This window comes from Chenopodium album, chromosome 7, assembly GCF_948465745.1.
Source record: "Chenopodium album chromosome 7, dcCheAlbu1.1, whole genome shotgun sequence".
NCBI classification, from domain to species: domain Eukaryota; kingdom Viridiplantae; phylum Streptophyta; class Magnoliopsida; order Caryophyllales; family Amaranthaceae; genus Chenopodium; species Chenopodium album.
In genome coordinates, this window is record NC_137840.1 from 57,723,913 (window position 1) to 57,743,615 (window position 19,703).

Below are 19,703 nucleotides of genomic sequence, written 5' to 3' on the forward strand. Positions count from 1 at the left end.
ATTTAAAGCGGGTTTTGGGTCAAAACATATCGGGTCATGTTGTAATCGGTTTAGGTCATAATCGGTTCGAGTTAAACTCTGTCGGTTTGACAATTGATTTTGCTAGTTTTAAACGGGTTTCGTTAATGTATATCTTCTAGTATATCCTCAACATTCTTTAATTAGTTATTCCAGTGGATCATACGGAGTACGTATTAGTTAGTTGTTTAGCTTTATGTCCCCTTTTTTGTATAATGATTTTTGGGATCAAATAATAATAACAAATCTAGAGTTAGCTTTTGATTCAGATTTTTTTTAGCACAATATATTGTTTCATAAGCCATTACAAGTAAAAGGACAATAATATATTAGCACAAGAGTTTCAATGACATCAAAATTCCAAACCTATTCAGTATAAATACTTCGTAATTCAAATTAAAACCTTTTGTTTTACTATCGAAAAAATATACTAAAAAAATCCTCTACGGTCATAACAAGTAACGGACTTACGGGTTATAAACGGTTTGGTTATAATCAAATACGGGTTGTAAACGATTTAGGTTTATCAGATTTTTGTCGATTTAAACAGTTTTGGTTTATAATGGGTCAGGTTGCTATCAGGTTCAAAAGTATTCGATTTGGGTTATTATCGGTTTCGGGTTATATCAGAATGAAAATGAGACCCATACTGATTAAAAGGCAAGTGAGCCGGAGAATTAATTTGGGAGAAAATAATACTAGCATCTAAAGCCCAATTATTTGAGTGACGACCCAAAAATTTCTAATCCATCGAGCGAGAGGAAGCGCTTGAGTTTTACAGAAGTTGGGGGTTACCAATTAATCTGGAGGAAATTAAGGTGAAGTGAACATGTAGGCCCTAATTGAGGTAATTTAGTAAAATAAAAAAAATAAAAAAAATAAAAAAAAAAAGTTACCATTTTAGTATTACAGAAGTTGGGGGTTACCATTGTGAATTTCCTATAAATAAATGATAACTAAAAGTTCTCATATGTAATAACTAATAAGCACATGAAACAAGTCGAAGAGAACAAGTCTTGAGTACATTTTTATACCAAAATCAAATATTTTAGTACCAAAAAAATAAATAAATAAGTGCCTAATTTCTAATTAATATTTTAATTTTTAATTTTAATTTGGCACAAAATGTGCTTATTTGGTACTCTTCAATCTATAAAAGTTGACTTCCCTGTGAAGGTGTATCAAGTTTTAGGGCCATGTCTTGTTAATTGCCACGCTACATACTTACTGATAGACACATACGCCCTTTGTTAATTGCTACTCCGTGTAATAATTAACTAACTAGTGTGTACCCCGCATAATGCACCGAGTTTTACTTTAAATAATATCAACAAATATATTTGACCTATAAAACATATTGCATAATTAAAATAAAAGTCAACAATAATAACTATGAAACTAAATAAGTGCTCTTAAATTGATGTTTAATACAAAGTATTTACGTAGTTTATTTTAATTGAACATGAATCATAATTAAACGAGAACCAAAGATGGTTAGAACATTAGTTTAATCCTTATTGGTCTTGTATTCAAACCTTGTACTAAGCATTTTTATTAATGTAACATATATCTAGTGTTTAACAATAATAATAATAATAGATAACAGAAGTAGTATATATCTTTTTTTTTTTTTTTTTTTTGAAGAAGTAGTATATATCTACTATGCATCAATAACAACCTTTTTTTTTAATAAGGAAACATGGACCTTTCATAATATTTTTGCTCTGAGATGGTTTGAACTCTGAACCATCAATAATTATAGAGAGGATGATACTTCTGCTTTGGCTCATGCTCATGTCGCTGCTCATGTTGTGATGTTGACTGTGCTGATCTAACTGATTTGTTTTTCATTTCTCTTTTTGTATCGGGAGAAAATATACAATGGGTTTATTGTGTACGACACTTTTTTACTTTTTAGTAACCTCAAATCAGATTAATTCAATTTATATAGTAAGGTAAAATTTTATGTGCTTTGAGATGACTAAATTAAACTTGCTTTGTAATTGCTCGTATTAACTTCTTACTATAAATAAACCGCGCCCAAAAAAAAATGATTTTCTAATCTCACATCCTGTCATACAATTTTGTTTTATGGTGCCTTTTTTTTTTTTTTTTTTTTTTTTTTTTTGACAAGACTGTTTTATGGTGCCTTATTCTCTTTAAAAGTAGAAAAACATAAAAATTAGTGAGGTTTAAGAAAATGAAAGCAAAAGAAGAAACCCTAGCAATAGGGTGTGCTATAGGGTTGTGTTCAATATATTCATCAGCTTGCTACTTAGCAAGATCTCTTTTATCTAAAATAGTAGCGTTTTGTAGTAACAATATCAATAATGTTTACAGGGGTGCGGAAAGTTCTAGTGAAGGTTCAAATTCAGCACAACAAACTTATTTGAGATAAAATCAAGGAGTGGGAGGATGCTTTTGATGGGAGACATCATATCGAGCGTAGTCATGGTAGGTTCATGAGACACTTTCGGCTGCCTGAAATTATGAACATGGACAACATCAACGTGCTCACGAGTCACGACCATGGTGTCTTTATGGTGGTAGCGGCCTAGATAAACCTCGTAGCATACCAAAAACACTAGTTACATTAACGTTGTGTGAAGATGGGCTGATGTATGCTTGTATGTATAGAGGCACCTGTAGTAACGGGGTTTTATATAAATGTTTGTTTCATGGTGCTATTTATGTGATATGTATAACTGACATATTAGTATGTTTATAACTTTATGAGTAGATCTTTTTATTTTATTTTTTTATTTGACATGAAATTGCAATTACATGAAATTTCTGCAACGACATATCGGGATTCGGGATATTACATCTTTACTGAACATTGAACATACTGTATACATCACAATAGAAGGATCTTCACAAAGCTAACTACAAAAATCTCTAAGCTTCCCATTTCTAGCAGAACCGCCCAGAAGCCTACTGTAAATTGTGAAGATGGTTAGAAGACTTACAACTGCTTCTGCAATATACTCAAATAAAGATACAACTAGTTTTGTACATTATCACGCAGGCATTTGTCGACTGTCATGTGTTGTCTTCCTCATTGGAGATAGGGTGGTTGGTATGCCTTGGCTTGTCCTTCCCATAAGAGAAAAGGCGTGGCCAGCATTTGGCCCTGAGCTAAATCCTTGAACCCAACATCTACAAGATAGAAGAGGTCAACTCTTACTTACAAAAATAGCATTTGTACTTTGTCTACATATTGTTTAAAGTGTCATCATCGGAATCTTGAGGATTTTTTGAAGCAGTAGTGTGATCCTTGAAGGAGGCTGCGGCTATCTCCCTCTCTTGTAAGGAGCCTAATTTGTCATATACCATAGCCATAAGATAGTAAGCCTCCGCAGCCAACTCATGGTACTGCAGTAATAACAAAAAGAAACATTACTAGGTTATTCAAATCAATATGAGATGTATATACTTAAAATGGCATGCTTCAGAGTGAAAATTGAATGAAGTGTAAGATTTACTTACCTCCAAAAGTTCAAGCTCTTCACAGGCTTCCTTCAAAGGGTTGAGCACTGCCTCTGGTGTTTGACTCACTAACAAGAGATTCAAACCCAAAGTTAGTAACATCTAGACACAGGTCAAGCAACATAGTTGGCGAGTGCAACATAAAGACAAAATTTTACTGCATAGAGGTAATTCGTTTCCTGGAGTACAACATAATCGTCTATTTTGTCTCTATGACTAACTAAGATTCATCCAACCTGGGAAACAAAAGGTTCCTCTGGTTTCTCGTTGTCATAAACAGGCAACAGAGCTTAGTGCTGCAGCCAGCAACTAATTTTCTACCTACGTTATTCATTATAACTTTCGTAAGAGGTGTAAAGCCAGCGTATCAAAACCTACTGCAACAAAACATAAACCAGCCAGCTAGCCCAAACTGCCACAGATTTCAAGAGCCATCAACTAAAGTGTTCTTTTCAAACACGGAAAGAAAAAAATAAAATAAAAAATAAAAATAAAAAAATAAAAAATAAAAAAAAAAACAAAAAACAAAACAAAAACAAAAAACTAGTGCTCTCTTTTAAGGCCCCCTCTCATTTTAATGGAATGTGATGTCTGCAGTCTGACTCATGCTCATATAAACTGGATAGTGATGACCAATAAAGGTCCATAAAAGTCTTTAATTTGTTTTCATAAAAGGAAATAAAATATAATTCATTCTGTGGAAAACACCTTTGAAGTTTGAACTATCTGCATGCATTTTGGCATCAGCTAATGCATGTGTATACGAATATTTATCTATAATATTGAAGCACTTGTTTCAATTTACTGTGCACAATTTTCACAGGAGAACAAGGATCTTAGCAAGTCAAAAAGACAAACAGGCAGAGAAAGAGGTAATACCTGAATAATTTGCATCAGAGAGATGACATTTAGCTTCAATAATATGTGCCCGTGCACGGAGCTCCAAACCTCCATGGCCAAGAATCATCGGGAAAATTCCATGAAGGAGTGACAGTGCTCTATGTGCTTCAGTTGGTCCAAAGGAGAGCCATAACTCAGCCAGTGTGAGGGTCGCAGATGCTTTCAGAAGGTCCAAGTTAAAAGACTGACAAAACAGTATACAAGCCAATGCATACGGAAGGCCTAGGGTAGCATTTCCTGATTTCTGTGACAGCATAAGTTAATAAACTTCAATCAATTTTCCTTCTTACAGTACTTATTATTAGAGCAGACAAAGGACATGCAAGGAGGGGTGATACTAAAATAAATTAATCCTAAGAGCAATTCAAAAAACATAATATTGGCAATACCAAACTTAGTGACAAACCCCAACAAAGAAGAAACTCATCCAAGAGAGTTACTTATTATTGGTGATAACAAACTTAGAAAAATTAAACCTAAGGGTCTAAATTAACCCAATAAACTTAATTAAGCGTGCGGAAACTCCACAAGAAAGTAACAATATCATCTGTAAACTACAAAGGAGACACCATCACCTCAGCCTTAATTCAATGAAAACCATTCATGAAACCAATACTTCTCCGAGTTCTCCCATGGACAAACAACCAACTCAGATGATCGACTGCCAAAACTGATAAGATGGGAGAGAGTAATAACCTAGCACCAAAGCAGAAGATACCATCCACCAACACAAAATATACATGTAGATGAGACTTACAATCTACCTTCCCTGCCAAAGATCAAAAGCCTTCTTATTCATCACTATATACCAAAACCTCTTATATAACTTAACATAAAGCAAAATAGACTCAAGCTACCCAGCCTTTTGTAAAACATTTACACCAGAACATTAGCAGAAAGCTTCAATTAGCATCACCTATTCTTCTTTCCTTATTTTTTCAATCAGGCTAAAGAAGGGTATTTCTACCTTTAAGAGGGCGGGAAGGAGATCCAAACAGCATAAATAAATTTGACAAGTGCAGACATCAAAGAGGAAAAGAGGTGTAGGTCACACTTCTAGGCCCTATCATATGATTGCCACACATAGAGGTTTTAAGGGTTCCTATACTTCCTAAATTTCAACAACATAAACTATGCTGGCCAGTCACAACAACAAATAGGCATACAATACAATTCTATGTAATAGATATATGAATAACACGAATAGCTTCAGTATGTATTTGGTACCTTGTGGATTTCAGCAAGCAACAGCAGAACTGTTGCATTTTCAACTTGCAAATTGAACTTGTAGCAAGTGCAAAAAAGAGATTGTGCAACCTGTGCTGCCTGCAAGCATGACATCTAAAGTTAGTTTGGGTAACAATTAAAAAGGAAGAGAAAGATGAGGGAGAATTAAAAAGCTAGCATTATCATTTTAACAGTTTAAAAATTGTATTTACTTAAGAAAATTTGGATACCCCCTTTCCATTCCTTTCCCCTCCAAAACATGCAAACAGAAACCAATCTCTTACTCTCCCTCCCCTCCTATTTTCTCCAAATCTCCTCTTTCTAAGCTCCAAGTGCCACTAATAAATGTTGAAACACAAACGTAGATACGAATGTCTGATTCACAGCTCCAACCAATTAAACATAGAGCATAATTTGGTAATTGCAAGAGTTATACCATGAAACTGCACAATGCAGCCAGTATCCACACCCCTCTTCCTCGGAGGTTAAAACACATACCTTAAAACCCATAGATAACTTTTGGATCCTTGCCTTCCAGTTAGATTAATAACAGCAACAAATTTCTTAGTTAAACACGGCAATGACAGCGTTACTACTTTGTAGGCACCAAAATGCCCATGTATATAATAAGTGATAATTGAATACATTTATGATAAATTAAGAGTAATGAACACTTTAAACTTTGTTATATGAGGTCTAGAGATCCAATTCAATACTACTATCTGATGCTACAATGTCAAACAGTGTAAAACCCATCACCTTTGACCTTACGATGTACCTAAACCGTCTACTCCAAGACAGTAATATTACACAAAGATAATAATGATAAGTTTTGTAGTATTAGAGGATTTATTACAAGTGGGGATACTCAACAGAATGTTTGACAAAGATCAAGACATAAATTACAAAACACCACACTACAACAAGCCTAGTAAATAGAACTATGGAAAGAAGAAAGTGAGTTTTAACCTGGCTAAACTGGTTTGCTGCTAACAATGTTCGAGCTCGGCGAAGGCTTGCTTCAGTCTTAATATCTACATCAACACCAATCACAGGGGAAGCCAATGCACCAAGTTCATCACATACTTGCTGAGCAAGCTTCAAATGTCCTCTGTTTAAGGGACCCAATAAAAGTGAGGCTAGCTAAAAAGCTCTTTTTCAGATTAATTTAACTGTTACTGTTTTTTTTTTTTTTTTTTTTTTTGGACAGGCACAACTGTTACTGTTTATAAATTGTATGTTTACCAAAATAGTTCGAAATACTTCTCTGGGCATAGAGTTTTAGGTGATAAGGTATTGAAATGGTATCAACGACTTCCTCTGTACTTATTTAATTGCAACGCTTACATTTTTTGCATTATTCAAAAATTTTACTTTAGCTAGCCTTGGTGATTATGTGGGATCTTGTTAGATTCATCTTAATGCATATTTTTTAAAAATTAATGGTTGAAGTTGTGCATTGGCAAGGGGGTGGAAAATAGATTTGTTGCAACTAAATAAAAACAGAGGAAGTATTGTTTAATAGGAAAGTGGATTTTAGAAGTAGATGTGATAGAAGATAAAGAAGTACTCCCTCAGTTCTCTTTTGTGTTCTACTGACATTTCATTTTAAGCCGTTCTTTTATGTTCTATCCACTTTGTTTTATTCTATTTATGGCATGCACCTTTAACCATCTTACCACTTCAACCTCACAATAATTACATTTTTCATACTCTTTTACTTTATTCACCTTGTTTTAACACAAACCCACCTTTTTACATTCTCTCTTACTTTATCTAACACCCACTCACATTCTACATTCATTATATTGTGTATCTATAGTAAGTGACTAGAACATAAAAGAGCAGAGATAGTATATTTTGTTTATTGGATGTGAAAAAAAGCAGGGCCCTAATTTTTTTATAGTGGAAAAGGATATGTATCAAAATATTAAGAGGGCCTATGTAAATTCGAAAGTGTTCAAACAAATTTGGGACGAATGGAAAAAGAAAAGTGTTTGAATTATTTTGGGGCAGAGGGGGTACTTTGATCATAAAAATTTCTACAGAAATATTGTTGTATTATTTATAAATATATTCTTATATGATCAACCATCAGTAATTATTAGTTTGTCACAAATTGAGAATTAAAGATATTAATGATCAAAATTGCACATTAGCAAGTGTAAAAGTGTTGCAACAAAGAAAAACAAAGTATCACAAGGACGCATGCCACAAAGAAGAAATACCTATGCAAGGCATGTTCATGGAGAAGCTGAAGCTTCAATAGCAAGACTCTTGATTTTGAAATGACATGGAACTTCTTCTCAACTATTCCGAATGCAACATATGCTTCTGCACAAAATATACAGCAAAAGTTATTATGATGACTGCTATATCTTTTGAAAAGTAACGGTATTTTGATCAACAACAAAGATTACTATAAGAACAGCCATCAGGAAAATAAAATGATGCTCCAAATCGGAAGACAGCACACGTATACTATAGTCAAGACTAAAGAGCACTTCTAAATATTCAACTGAAGAGCTACTTATATGAAATCTTACCCCTGTAGCCTTTATAAGCAGCAAGTTGTTGGACAAGCTTCACACAGGCTAAGGCAAGATTATCCAAGCTGATGCAGCCCAAGGGACATTGTTAATAAACAACAAAACAGCTTTATACTACATATTTGCATACATGAAATTAGTATAATCAGCTTCAGGGATAGATGAACACAATACCTTGAAGCATCAGCAAAGCAAGTGGCATAAATGAGGGCATTTATCCTGGCAAGTGAGTTGCTACAGCACAAATTGAGAAAGCAGATAACAGACAGGTCAAACAATGATAATAACAGCAATAAAAATAAAAAACAAACAAAGATGCACAAGATAGAATTCTAGGCTTGGGGAAAAACCAAACTGAGTACAGGAGAAATAAAACACAATAGCCCACATAGAGTGACATCATTAACCCTCACCTGCCATACATCTCCCATGCTGTGGTGCGAAGTAAGAATGATGAACCAAGTTGTTGTAGCACAGATTTAGGAATTGAGCTCTGTTGAGCACAAAACTCAAATGTACTACAATCACTTCCTGAACCAATTTCTGAGTTTATCATTAGAGGACCCATTGGCTTAAGTGGGTTCTTCAACCATGCCGTAGCAAAATCACCATCACGAGACATTGCAGAGGCTTCATTACTAAATTCACTGACCACATGGGAGCTTAGCCTCAGTTCCTGTATATAATAGCATGAGAAAAAAGTGTTAAACCTTGAAATACCAAATGGAAAATTGAAAAGAAAAAGTTACTGGAATATAGCATGATACCTGAAAAACATCAGCTGGACGTGTTCTAAGGCTAACAGATGCTTTGGGACCAAAAGATAGCATAGATCTTTGGACATGCTGCACATATATCACAAATACAGCACCTAAGTAAATTTGCAAAATAAATAGTTTATTCACAACATTCAAATCTACAATTGAATTGGAAAGAAAATCATTAACTCATTTATAGAGCTGAAAAGTGAGAGGCCTCACTCATGGTTCAGTAAAGCTAGGACTGTACTTTAGAATGAACTACCCCAACACTAATTTAGATACTACAAGTAGCAAGAGTATGGAAGGACACCAAACTAGTTACACTTCATTTAGTTTGTTCACAATGGGACATGAAATTCTTATTTATGAGCAACAGTTTCTCATTTACCATCTGTACGTTCTTTTTCATCTGCAATATCTATTATCCATCTAGATATGGCACATTTATTTAGCATCCTTCTCCAAGTAATGCGGATAATAACTTGGGAAACACAGGACGACAATACCTCTTCACACCTGAGGCGAGTCAAGGAAGAGGATGATACATGAGCTCTTCCTTCAAGATACTGAGAGTTTTGAGACCTCTACCCCAGCTCTTAACTACACTGAAACCCCTTTTGTCTAAATAACTAATTCATACTATTACTTAACCAGTATTCTTCAATTGAAAAAAGAAAGTGTGATGTGTAAATCGAGGGGGAAAATAGATAAGCTTTTACTTCAAAAACTTGAGAGCAAAAGCATAGCTATTTTCAATATAGGAGGATCAGCCAGATTAAAAAAAAAAATTAAAAACATTTTTCTATTTCCTTATAAAATTTTATACACATAAGAAAATCAAATTGTTGAGAAGCTTACAAAGTGTGTAAAAAGACTACAGACAGCAAAGGAGGGCTCTAAGAAAATGGCATGTGTATAGCTCACCTGTTCAACCACCAACTAATATAGATCCCTGCAACAGTAGAGTCTTTTCTAGTCCAAGGAGGACAATCTAAAACTGAGTGCTCTTCTCATGCACCTTCAGAAATATGCAGCCCGGCTCAGACACAATGACAAAAGAACAAGAAAGACCCAAGCCTAGGTACCCTTGTAAATAAGAAGAGTTCTCAAGTTCAAACTGAAACCACAGTTACAACTTATTCTATACAGGCATAGACTGTTAGCTTTTCAGCTCAACAGAATGCAAAAGGTTTCAAGCTCAGCAGAATGCAAAAGCTCAACCTAATTTAATATGATACCATATTAACTTTCTAAATTACATCCTTTTTCCTCCGCTAGATACATTATGTTCAGCACATTCTAGCTAATAAGTCAATCAGAACATCGAAGATTTGAAAGTCAGTTCATTTCTTACCCTTTCATAGCAGTTAGTTTAAGTTTCTCTACACTGGCTACCTTTGTATATGGCATTGATAATCAAGAATCTAGGTCAATCTAAGAAATATTTCAACTAATTTAGTTTGTACATTAATTTAGACAAGTACAATGGCGAATAACATACAGATCAAAGAAACACATGAAAAAGATAGTGTCAAACTTAAACTCTAAATACTCTCTCTAATGCATAAAAAATTGTAATATTTGCAACTATCACACATATTAAGAATCCATCAATTCGGTTGAATTTGCAAAAGGTAATCATACTGTTAAGCAGCATATATTGCATTAGTATTAAAAAATAACTAGATTTTAAATAAATATGTAATGTAGTGTTGTTATTAAGGAATGACTAACATTTTGAATGAAAGGAAATTGGCTAACATGTTACACACTTTGAATGGGAAGGAGTATATGTTTAACTAAAACAAAAAAGCCAAAAAAAAAAAAAAAAAAAAAAAAAAAAAAAAACCAAGGAGTCCAGAAATTACATAGAAAAGCACTTAATACAAATTATTCTAAATTCTTACCATCAGGTCAAATTTTGCCATTGCTAGATGGTTCGCAGACACTAATGGTGTCAGCTTTAGACCTTCAGATCTAGCAAGAGCTCTTCTTAATAGAACATATAACTGTTGATGGATGGTTAGAGAAGAACCAATACTAGTCATAGGTGAGTAAGATGATCCAAGTATCCTTGAAGCACTTGTTATACCAAATTCAGACAGCAAGCTGCATATAACTGTCAATGTATAAGCAAGGCATGCATCATTGCTGTGCTGCAAGGAAACAGAAGGGTTGTTAGCCCAATTAATTTTCAAGACAGAAAATTTAAAAAGAGAGTTGTTGCTATTGTAAATGAGTTACATGATATGCTCAAGAAATCCAAGAGTAGATTTGCATGAGCATTGCATGAGCAACAAGCTGACTCCCATTAGTGAACTATTTGACAAATAAGAGGCAAAAGGTGTAGTCAATCAGCTTTCTTCACTACCATGACGTTGAAATTGTTGAAGAGAAATGTGCTTAGCATCTACTAGTCCACATGCTCCCAAGAAACCTCTGGAATATTACTTGTTGACACACAGATAACTATGAGCACTGTTTTAGTGTCTGCTTAATTTCTGGATACCAGTGCTCCCCCATTTTGATTTTTTGTTTTCTTAGTATATAATTTCTTTATCTATAAGAGAGAATGTGAGCATCCCTATTCAGCTTTTGGTGTTTTAGGATGATAGGGAAAAGATTTAACTTAGGCACTAAGTGTCTAAGTTTAACAAGCATTTTGTACAGTGTTTAGTTAGAGAGCAATCCATCATTTCCAAAGAAAAAACGCAACTAATAAGTTGGTTAAGTATAAAGAAGAATTTATTGTTTTAGACAATAGATTCTTAAAAACTTGCAGCCATTTCAGAATTACAATTATCCTTGTACAAATGTGTAGAAAAGTAGAACGGAAGTTTTGTCATCTAACGGGTACTTTATATCATCTAATGAAAGCTAATTTTATCTTTATCAAAGAAGTACCTCAAGAAACCCCAAAAATCATTGTAGATAAGTGAGAACAGACGACAAAGAAAAGCCAATGGGCTAGCATATGCAGGCCTAGAAGCACAGTGAAATTAGTACATATTATTTTACAAAAGTAACTTAGATAAAAGCCCCTTTACCTGCTGAGAAGCACGGACTGCTTCTGTTAAAGCCTGAACATTAACAAGAACAAGTAAGCAAAAAAATCTTACTTAAAACAATGTTAGGTAAAAAACATGTGTTCAGGTGTACATACTTCTAGAGCTAATTTAGGATGGCCAAAGTGAACATGCATCATTCCACAACATAACAATGCAATCTCATATTTCCCAAAGCAGTTGCTTTCAGTGGAAGATGAAGAAAGATCAAAACCTTCCATCCCTGCACTTCAATTCCATACATATAATGTCAGCTCACTTGTACAAGACCCAAAGAAACTTTTCCTATAAAAAAAACTAGAAAATTTTTATTCACTGTTACAGGGACAAAGAGACAAGAGAAGCACAAACTCTAAGAGATATCAACCTTGATAACAGGTCCTAGCAGGATTCTTACACATTTAAAAAGATTGTACTGATGAACAGATATTAGCCATTGTGTTAGAATCCAACCTCCTTTCCATGTTTTAGATGCTTTTCTAGGCTTTAGTATAAGTTTTCTAGGCCTTAGATGCAATTATTGCATTACTGTCAACCCATCCAACGTTAAATGGGAGAATCTAGTAAACGCAAACTAAAGCTCTTTAGAGAGCAAGTGATTAAATAATCCAAAGGCCTTCTACCCGGTTTTGCTTTGCTTTCTTATGCTTGCGTTGTTGTTATACCTTTATAGATATTGTGTTTTGCACGCATATTAGCACCTCATACTCACTAGCCGCTATAAGAAACTCGTGATTTGGTCCCGCTGGTTTTCAAATAGATATAAAGAATGGATATAGATGAACAGAAAGGGAGACAGCGGATCTCCTTAACGGAGACCTCTACTCGGACGGAATTCCCTAGAAGGCTAATCTCATCAATATCCATTATTTATCTAATTTTAATCAACCAAAATCTTCTTTTTTTTAATTCACTTTTAATCAACCAAACCCTACTTTTTTATTCACTTTTAATCAACCAAACCCCATGATCTTGTGATTTATATTCACCTTTAATCAACTAAACTTCACTTTTTTATTTTTTTATTCACCATCCTGAAAACATGTGAAAGAGGCAAATGAGAATTTTATTTAGGGACAAAGGAATAGTTATACTTCCATAATCCATCAATCATAATTACAATGTTAATCAATCATAATTACAATGCTGATCGCTTAATGAAAATACCCAAATAACAATTGAGTCATTATAGTAGGTTCAAGCAAGAAAACTTAGCTATCCCAACAAAGAAAGCTAACAAAAAGAATCAAGGTGAATATTTAACAGGATAGAGTGATGCCCAACATGCCTTTGAATGCTCACCTATGATCAAAATAACGATGGAGATTCTCCAAAGCACCAGAATAATCATCATGATGCAGCATGTTTAAATAGCGCAAAAAATGGACCTGTTTAAAGGATTAAGGAAATGGATACAATTAGCTTAAAACCAATCTTTGTGATACAACTTACACCTGATAAGGCAACATTGCCAAAAAAAAATAGCTGTCCCCTCCACCAGGACAAGATTAGCATACTAGTACTTACACGATGTAATTCAGGAGCCAATTTATGGAGTTGCTTCAGATCAGATTCTAGAGTATTTAGAGGAAAAGAACTTCCGTGCCTGGAACATGCATACCTCTCAGATTTTAAGAAACAACATAAACGAAGAAAAATGACATTAAACAACAAAAATGCATACTTTTCAATTTCATCAGCTTTTTGTAGCAAGTATCCGTAAACTTGCCAATTTGAACGCAAAAATTTACCAGCATTGTCATCATCTTTATCCAGTGCATCAGTTTCTATAAATGGGCTTAATTCTTTGGCTTTAGCACTATGTTTCACGGCCGCAGAAACCTCAACACCTACACTTAAAACACCAACTTTCTAAGTCACCATTTAACAAATTTACATGTCTTCTTTTCAAATTAGCTATCGACAAGAATAAAATTTAAAAGAAGCCTCTATGCAACCAGTTACAAATCCTAGAATGTCCATGACAAATCAACAACTCAAACTTACAAGTGCGACTTGCCACATAGTCAATTATTTTACAAAAATGCTGTAAAGGATTTCGGGCTCAGATTCATAACTGCGAAGAAATTAGGATGGATAGGCCGAGACTAATAGAGAATTAGACATCCACTTTTCTGGATTGCTATGGCAGGTAAACTAAGCCTAAAACAAAGCATTTACTAAGCAAGATAAACAAAGTTTCTATTGTCGTCAAGAAACTTTAAAACAAAGCTTGTGAAACATATTCCTCAGTAGTTGGTTATAGGTAGAAAACAGTCATCAAGGAAACTTATAAGGCACAAACAAGTTAATTAAGGTATTGAAAAAAAAAAAAAAGCAGCATATAGAGTAAATAGGTTTTGGAAAAGCAAGAGAATCCCCAGCAAAGGTCGTGTTTCATCTCTTTAAGCGGCTTTACATATATATTAGAATTGATATAAGGAGTTAAGTTTGTTTGATTTCATTACAATATGTTTCAGAATCATACTTCCATACTTTTAGCTCTAAATATCTAATTTTGAGAATGTTTTGGTCAAATACATGTAAAGAATGATACGGAATGGTAGGCAATAGCAAAGTCAAAGAGGGATTTTTTCCCTTTTGGAAGGAGTCTCAGCTTTGTCAAGTACTATGACATCTGCCATTAATGATCATCAATTTCTTCATGAAGGATACCTAAGAAAATCCAACATGGAACAACTACTTGCAGCTCTAGTGCTTTCTATGTATAAAACTACAGCTATCCTGTCAGACAAATCTCATAGAAGCTGATATTTTGATTGACTGATTAATTAAGCTACCTATAAGACTTGAAACTTTAGAAGCAGAGATGCATTTAAATAAAAAATAAAAAATAAAAAAATAAAAAAAAATAAAAAGTAAAAACACCATAGCCCATCTATTTGTGTTGCTACAAGCAGACAATAAACTTACCTTCAACCAGCTCATCAAGGACTTTTGGCACATGTAGATGGAATGAAATTCCTTTACCAGCTCTATTACTTGTTTCAGCTTTTTCAGTAGCTTCCTGAAAAGCAAAACTATCCAGGTCCATCTTCTCATATTCCACTAATCTCTCGGATGCATCAGTACAGCCATCTAATCGGGTCAAATCGAAAGAAGGAGAACCAGATAGTACTTCTTTACAGTATGATTCTAAATCTGACAGCAGATGACATATTCCCTGCATTAGAAGGACAAAAATGTACAGCAAAAGAAATTATCAATACATTATTCAGAAGCATTTTCTTTAAGCCCTTCTATCACTTCAGTAGTTCACACAAGATACCTTGTAAAGAATGCAAACAGAAAGACAGCATCAAGCCATCAACAGAGGGAGAAAACAAAAGTAGTATGATTTCTTAAGACCAAAAGGCACAAAGAACAAGCATGAGACAATGGAGAAGCAGGAAGAAAACAGGAAAATAAACAGATGAAGAATTTGGTTTTCTAATGTCTAGTCTAACTACCTATATAAAGAGGAACTTTATATTAATTGCAATAAAAATTAGAATAACTAAAACACATATTGAGGATTTAAGATAGAATAGTAGATTATTTTATATTAAACCATCTGAGATTACTCCCTCCAGTTTTTTTTAAATGCAACTCTTGGATTTGTACACTAATCATATATTAACCTTGACTTAATTTTTTTATTGATATATAATAAATATATGTCCTCATGTAATATATTGTTGGATTAGTCACAATGTCTTCATTAATAATTTTTTTTTTATATATAATTTTTACTAACAGCTAATTAAAGATATTGATGGTCAAAGTTGTGTCCCGGCATATGCACCCATCAAATTAATGCATTTAAGAAAAACAGAGGGAGTATCAAGAAAAGTTATCCGATTATAAGGACAATTCGAAATTTTATACGAAGTAATTTTTAAACAATAAAAACAGCTTGAAAATTACTTTACAATGTGTTAAAAAAAATTAAAAAAAAAAATTGAACAAATTTATAAAAAAAAAAAAATAAATAATAATAATAATAATAATAATAATAATAATAATAATAATAATAATAATAATAATAATAATAATAATAATAATAATAAAATAAAAAATAAATAAAAGAAAGGAAAAGAAGGGAAGGGAGGGAAGAATGATAGTTTACTTTCAATTTTTTATAATTTAACCCTCCCTTTTTCAATACTCCATTTCCCTTTCAATACTCCATTTCCAATCCCCTCTTTTCCTCCATTTCCTTCTATCGGAACGAAGGGTTAGAATAAGATCAATAAGTAAAATGCTTAAACTTATGTTTAACAAATAGTAGAATCATCCCCCCTTCCCTCTTAGAATTTTAGGGCTAATAAACTAATTACTCCACACCTTTTTTTAATCAACTATATAAAAAGAGGTGATATGTGTGGGACTTTCGTTGTTCATAATTGAACAAGAATAATGACTCTTCAATGTATTTTATTTTGTGAGAGGTTAATGATTGATGACTCTTTATAATACAATACAATTTAGGTTCTATAATACAAAATATACAATTATAATTAGGAGTGCCGCAACTCCCTTCACTTTACATTAATTCGAATACTTATCCACGTTTCAGTGCACATAGCTTTAGGATACATTGTGGTTGGGTTTCTATTGGTATTTTAAACAAAAAATTAGATGTGATAAGAGTTAATAGGGTATTTATTGTTATTTAAGTGGAAATTAGGTATGATGGGAAACAGTGTGACAAAAGATAGAATTTCTGAAAGGAGAAATATAAAATATTATTTAAAAAAAAAAAGTGTGACACCATGGTGGTGGTGTCGCATTGAGGGGCGGGAAGATGTTGATCAAAAGAGGTAGAGGATGTCACTACTCACTAGTGGATTTTGGCTTCATGGTGGAAGAAGAAGGAGCAACGTACAGAGAATGGGAGGTGAATTTGGTGGCCAAAGATTTATTAAAACTTCATTTAACTGAAAAAAGCTTAGTTGCCTTAAGAAAAATATATTGTTAATAATTTCAAACAAGTCAGCTTTCCAACAAAAACTTTATCTGCCGATGGACATCTTGTCAACACTTGCATTTAACTTAATCATTGGTGTTTTTTATAGTATGCAGCAAATGCCACGCTGACATCTGCACCTGCATGATAATTAGGCCATTCTGCAATTTTTCCTGAAGAGTTTTATAAAATCTCTAATGTTGGCTGCTCAAATTTGATAACCAATAAAGACCAATTATTACCTCAAAGGATAGTTCATTGAAGGTAAGTATACACCGACGCAGAAACATTCCAAGGTTGCTGCTAGGGTCCAGACTAATCTGATCATCTTCTATAACACTCGAGTCTTGACCCCCCAGGATGCCTAAAAGAAGTGCATCCATTTATAAATTTTCAGGTTCATGATTCAAACAGAACCAATTTTAACGTAACTTTTGACAAAAAAAAAAGTTAATTTGCTAAGAAAGACTAATAATAAAATGAAAAGGACTCACCTTGTAATTCAGTGAAAAAATTAAACAGCTCATCAGGTGATGACAGTGATGATAGCCTGTGAGTTAATCTCTGGTCTAGCATACCACCAATTTCCCGCAGTTGAGATAGAAGTTTATCTAGCTTTGGCTCCATTATATCATCATAAGACTGAAAGAAAGTTGTAATGCCATCAATCAGTAATGTGTTCAGTGCTAATATGTATGCTGAAGAAAATTTGGACCAAAAACAAGGCAAAAAACACGAGTATCAAAAAAAATAGAGATAACTCCGGAAATTGCTAATGTAAATGAAAAGGCAATGATAAATAAACACATAAATTTATAAGATAATATAGAAAAATTATGTGAGATTTCACTGAAGGATAATACGTCTTTTGTAATATATTGAACAACATCCTAGGAAACATAAATTCAGAACACAAAAAGGAACTAATGACATAGTGAAATGCAAATCCAAGATAGAGAAAATTAAACGGTATATCCTGCTGCCATCAAATTGAAAGAATTACAAAAACACACCTTTGGAAATGGACAAGAGAACCAAGGTAGCACAACCATGACACCAACTAATAATGGAGCTATGTGTTACAGTTTACAAATGCAAGATTAAGGACAAGATTCAAATTAAAATAAGAACCTAAATACAATTCAAACCTGAAGCCTACAAATGATACCCGTTTCAAGCGCATCCCCATCAGCCCATCTTAGTTCCTTACATTCAATTCTCCAGCCTTCTATTCTTGCGCATTTTACTGAAGAAGACTTAATGAAAACTTTTGGCACTTTCACCATTGGAGGATTAGCTTCAACCTCATCTTAGTCTAAAGAGTTTGATCGCTTTTAAATTTCATTTATAAACCCCATAAATTGAGCTGGCAATCCTATCAGATAGATCAATTGTCCATCATAAATTTCATTCCCTCACAATAGAACAGGAAATCAACTCTTGTGGGAAGCAAATTGTACAGAATCACATTCATTCCCTTACATGCAGTGACAAAAAGTCACATTTGACAGCAATTAAAACAGTTGTCGAGATTTTCAACTTTCAATAACAACCCCCATCCAAAAGATTAAGGTTAACACAAATCCTGAGTAACATTTAAACAAACTTGTAACAATAAGTTTAATCAAACATTCCGATTAGATGTACTGATAATCTGCCTTTTACACTAACAACACCGAATTCAGCCCCTTGGCATCAGCAATCAATAGATTACAAGACTTAGACCTCAATTACAATTACAGTCAGAATTTCAACAAAATAGCCTCACTAACATCATCTCAAGTCCAATCAAATTAACTGGTACCCAACTAACATGAACTAAACATCCCAAATCAAATAAACAAATAAATTAGCACAAAAGGTTATAAATAAAATAATATAAAGGGTGGAAGGTTATAGTTCCCAATTATGATTACAATCCAATTTCGACATTTTAGCCTCATTATCATTATTCTAAGACCAATCAAATTAAAGGGTAGTCAACAAAAATTTGAAACAACAACATCCCAAATCAAAAAATCACAAAAAGTCAAAAAAATCGAAAATTCAAAAAATTGAAATTTTGACGAGAAGTGACTGTACCTTAATCAAAGCAACCAAAAACAAACCGAAGGAATTGTGATGTGAAACTGAAGAAAAAATCTCAGGAAGAAAGAATGGACCAGGAGTTGCATAGATTTGAACAAGAATACACACTGAAACTTTATGCGGCGTTACAGTGAATGAACTGCGAAGCTGCTTCAGTATACCCGCCATTGATTTTTTAAAAAAGGGGGATATTCAGAATTTGTTAGGGTTTATCAGCAGTAGCATTTCCAGCAAAATGCGAGAATTCAAGCACCAAATCTGAGATTTTGGAAGCCCTAATTAAAGTTTCCAAGCTTCAGGAATAACGATGAAGTCTGGCGCGACCTTGAGAGTTTCACTTCCAAGTTCAAAAAAAGGTATTGGTTGTGTCTTGGCTGCTTCAGATGTAACGCCACACATCATAGCACTCGTTTTCGATTAAGGGCGTTTTCAACGTTAGCATTTGAATAGTTTTTAGGTACCTCAAAAACTAGCACTATTTACAAAAAATGTGAGTGTTTAGTAAAGTAGTGGTTATGGTATTTTTAGTAGTGGAGGTAGTTTATATGAAAAGTTAAAAATATTAGCTTTTGAAAGTAAAGATAAATTGGGTAACGCTTAGCCCAGCAAGGTGTTGGACCAGCACACAAATTTAATG

General features: G+C 33.6%; 1 protein-coding gene across 1 annotated transcript; it reads right to left on the reverse strand.

The window, feature by feature from the left end:
* Positions 1–2,619: 2,619 nt before the first annotated feature.
* LOC145639092 (anaphase-promoting complex subunit 5-like) lies at positions 2,620–19,450 on the reverse strand. Its single transcript, XM_081690236.1, has 20 exons — positions 19,061–19,450; positions 17,473–17,620; positions 17,221–17,342; positions 14,944–15,193; positions 13,694–13,859; positions 13,537–13,615; positions 13,312–13,397; positions 12,108–12,237; positions 11,992–12,024; positions 10,852–11,100; positions 8,951–9,028; positions 8,597–8,859; positions 8,358–8,417; positions 8,181–8,248; positions 7,863–7,968; positions 6,604–6,745; positions 5,635–5,733; positions 4,387–4,651; positions 3,508–3,575; positions 2,620–3,393 (listed from the first exon to the last, which is right to left on the reverse strand). Exons 1-20 carry the CDS (start codon positions 19,232–19,234, stop codon positions 3,232–3,234), a joined length of 2,748 nt encoding a protein of 915 aa, XP_081546362.1. The 5' UTR covers positions 19,235–19,450; the 3' UTR covers positions 2,620–3,231.
* Positions 19,451–19,703: the final 253 nt, after the last annotated feature.

Excerpts from the sequence above, each read along its gene's own strand:
- LOC145639092 (XM_081690236.1), bottom strand. The coding sequence starts at position 19,234 with ATGGCGGGTATACTGAAGCAGCTTCGCAGTTCATTCACTGTAACGCCG. Across the intron at positions 15,194-17,220 it reads TCAATGAACTATCCTTTGAG|GGAATATGTCATCTGCTGTC; the intron begins GTAATAATTGGT and ends CTTCTAATGCAG. Across the intron at positions 8,418-8,596 it reads GCATGGGAGATGTATGGCAG|CAACTCACTTGCCAGGATAA; the intron begins GTGAGGGTTAAT and ends TTTGTGCTGTAG.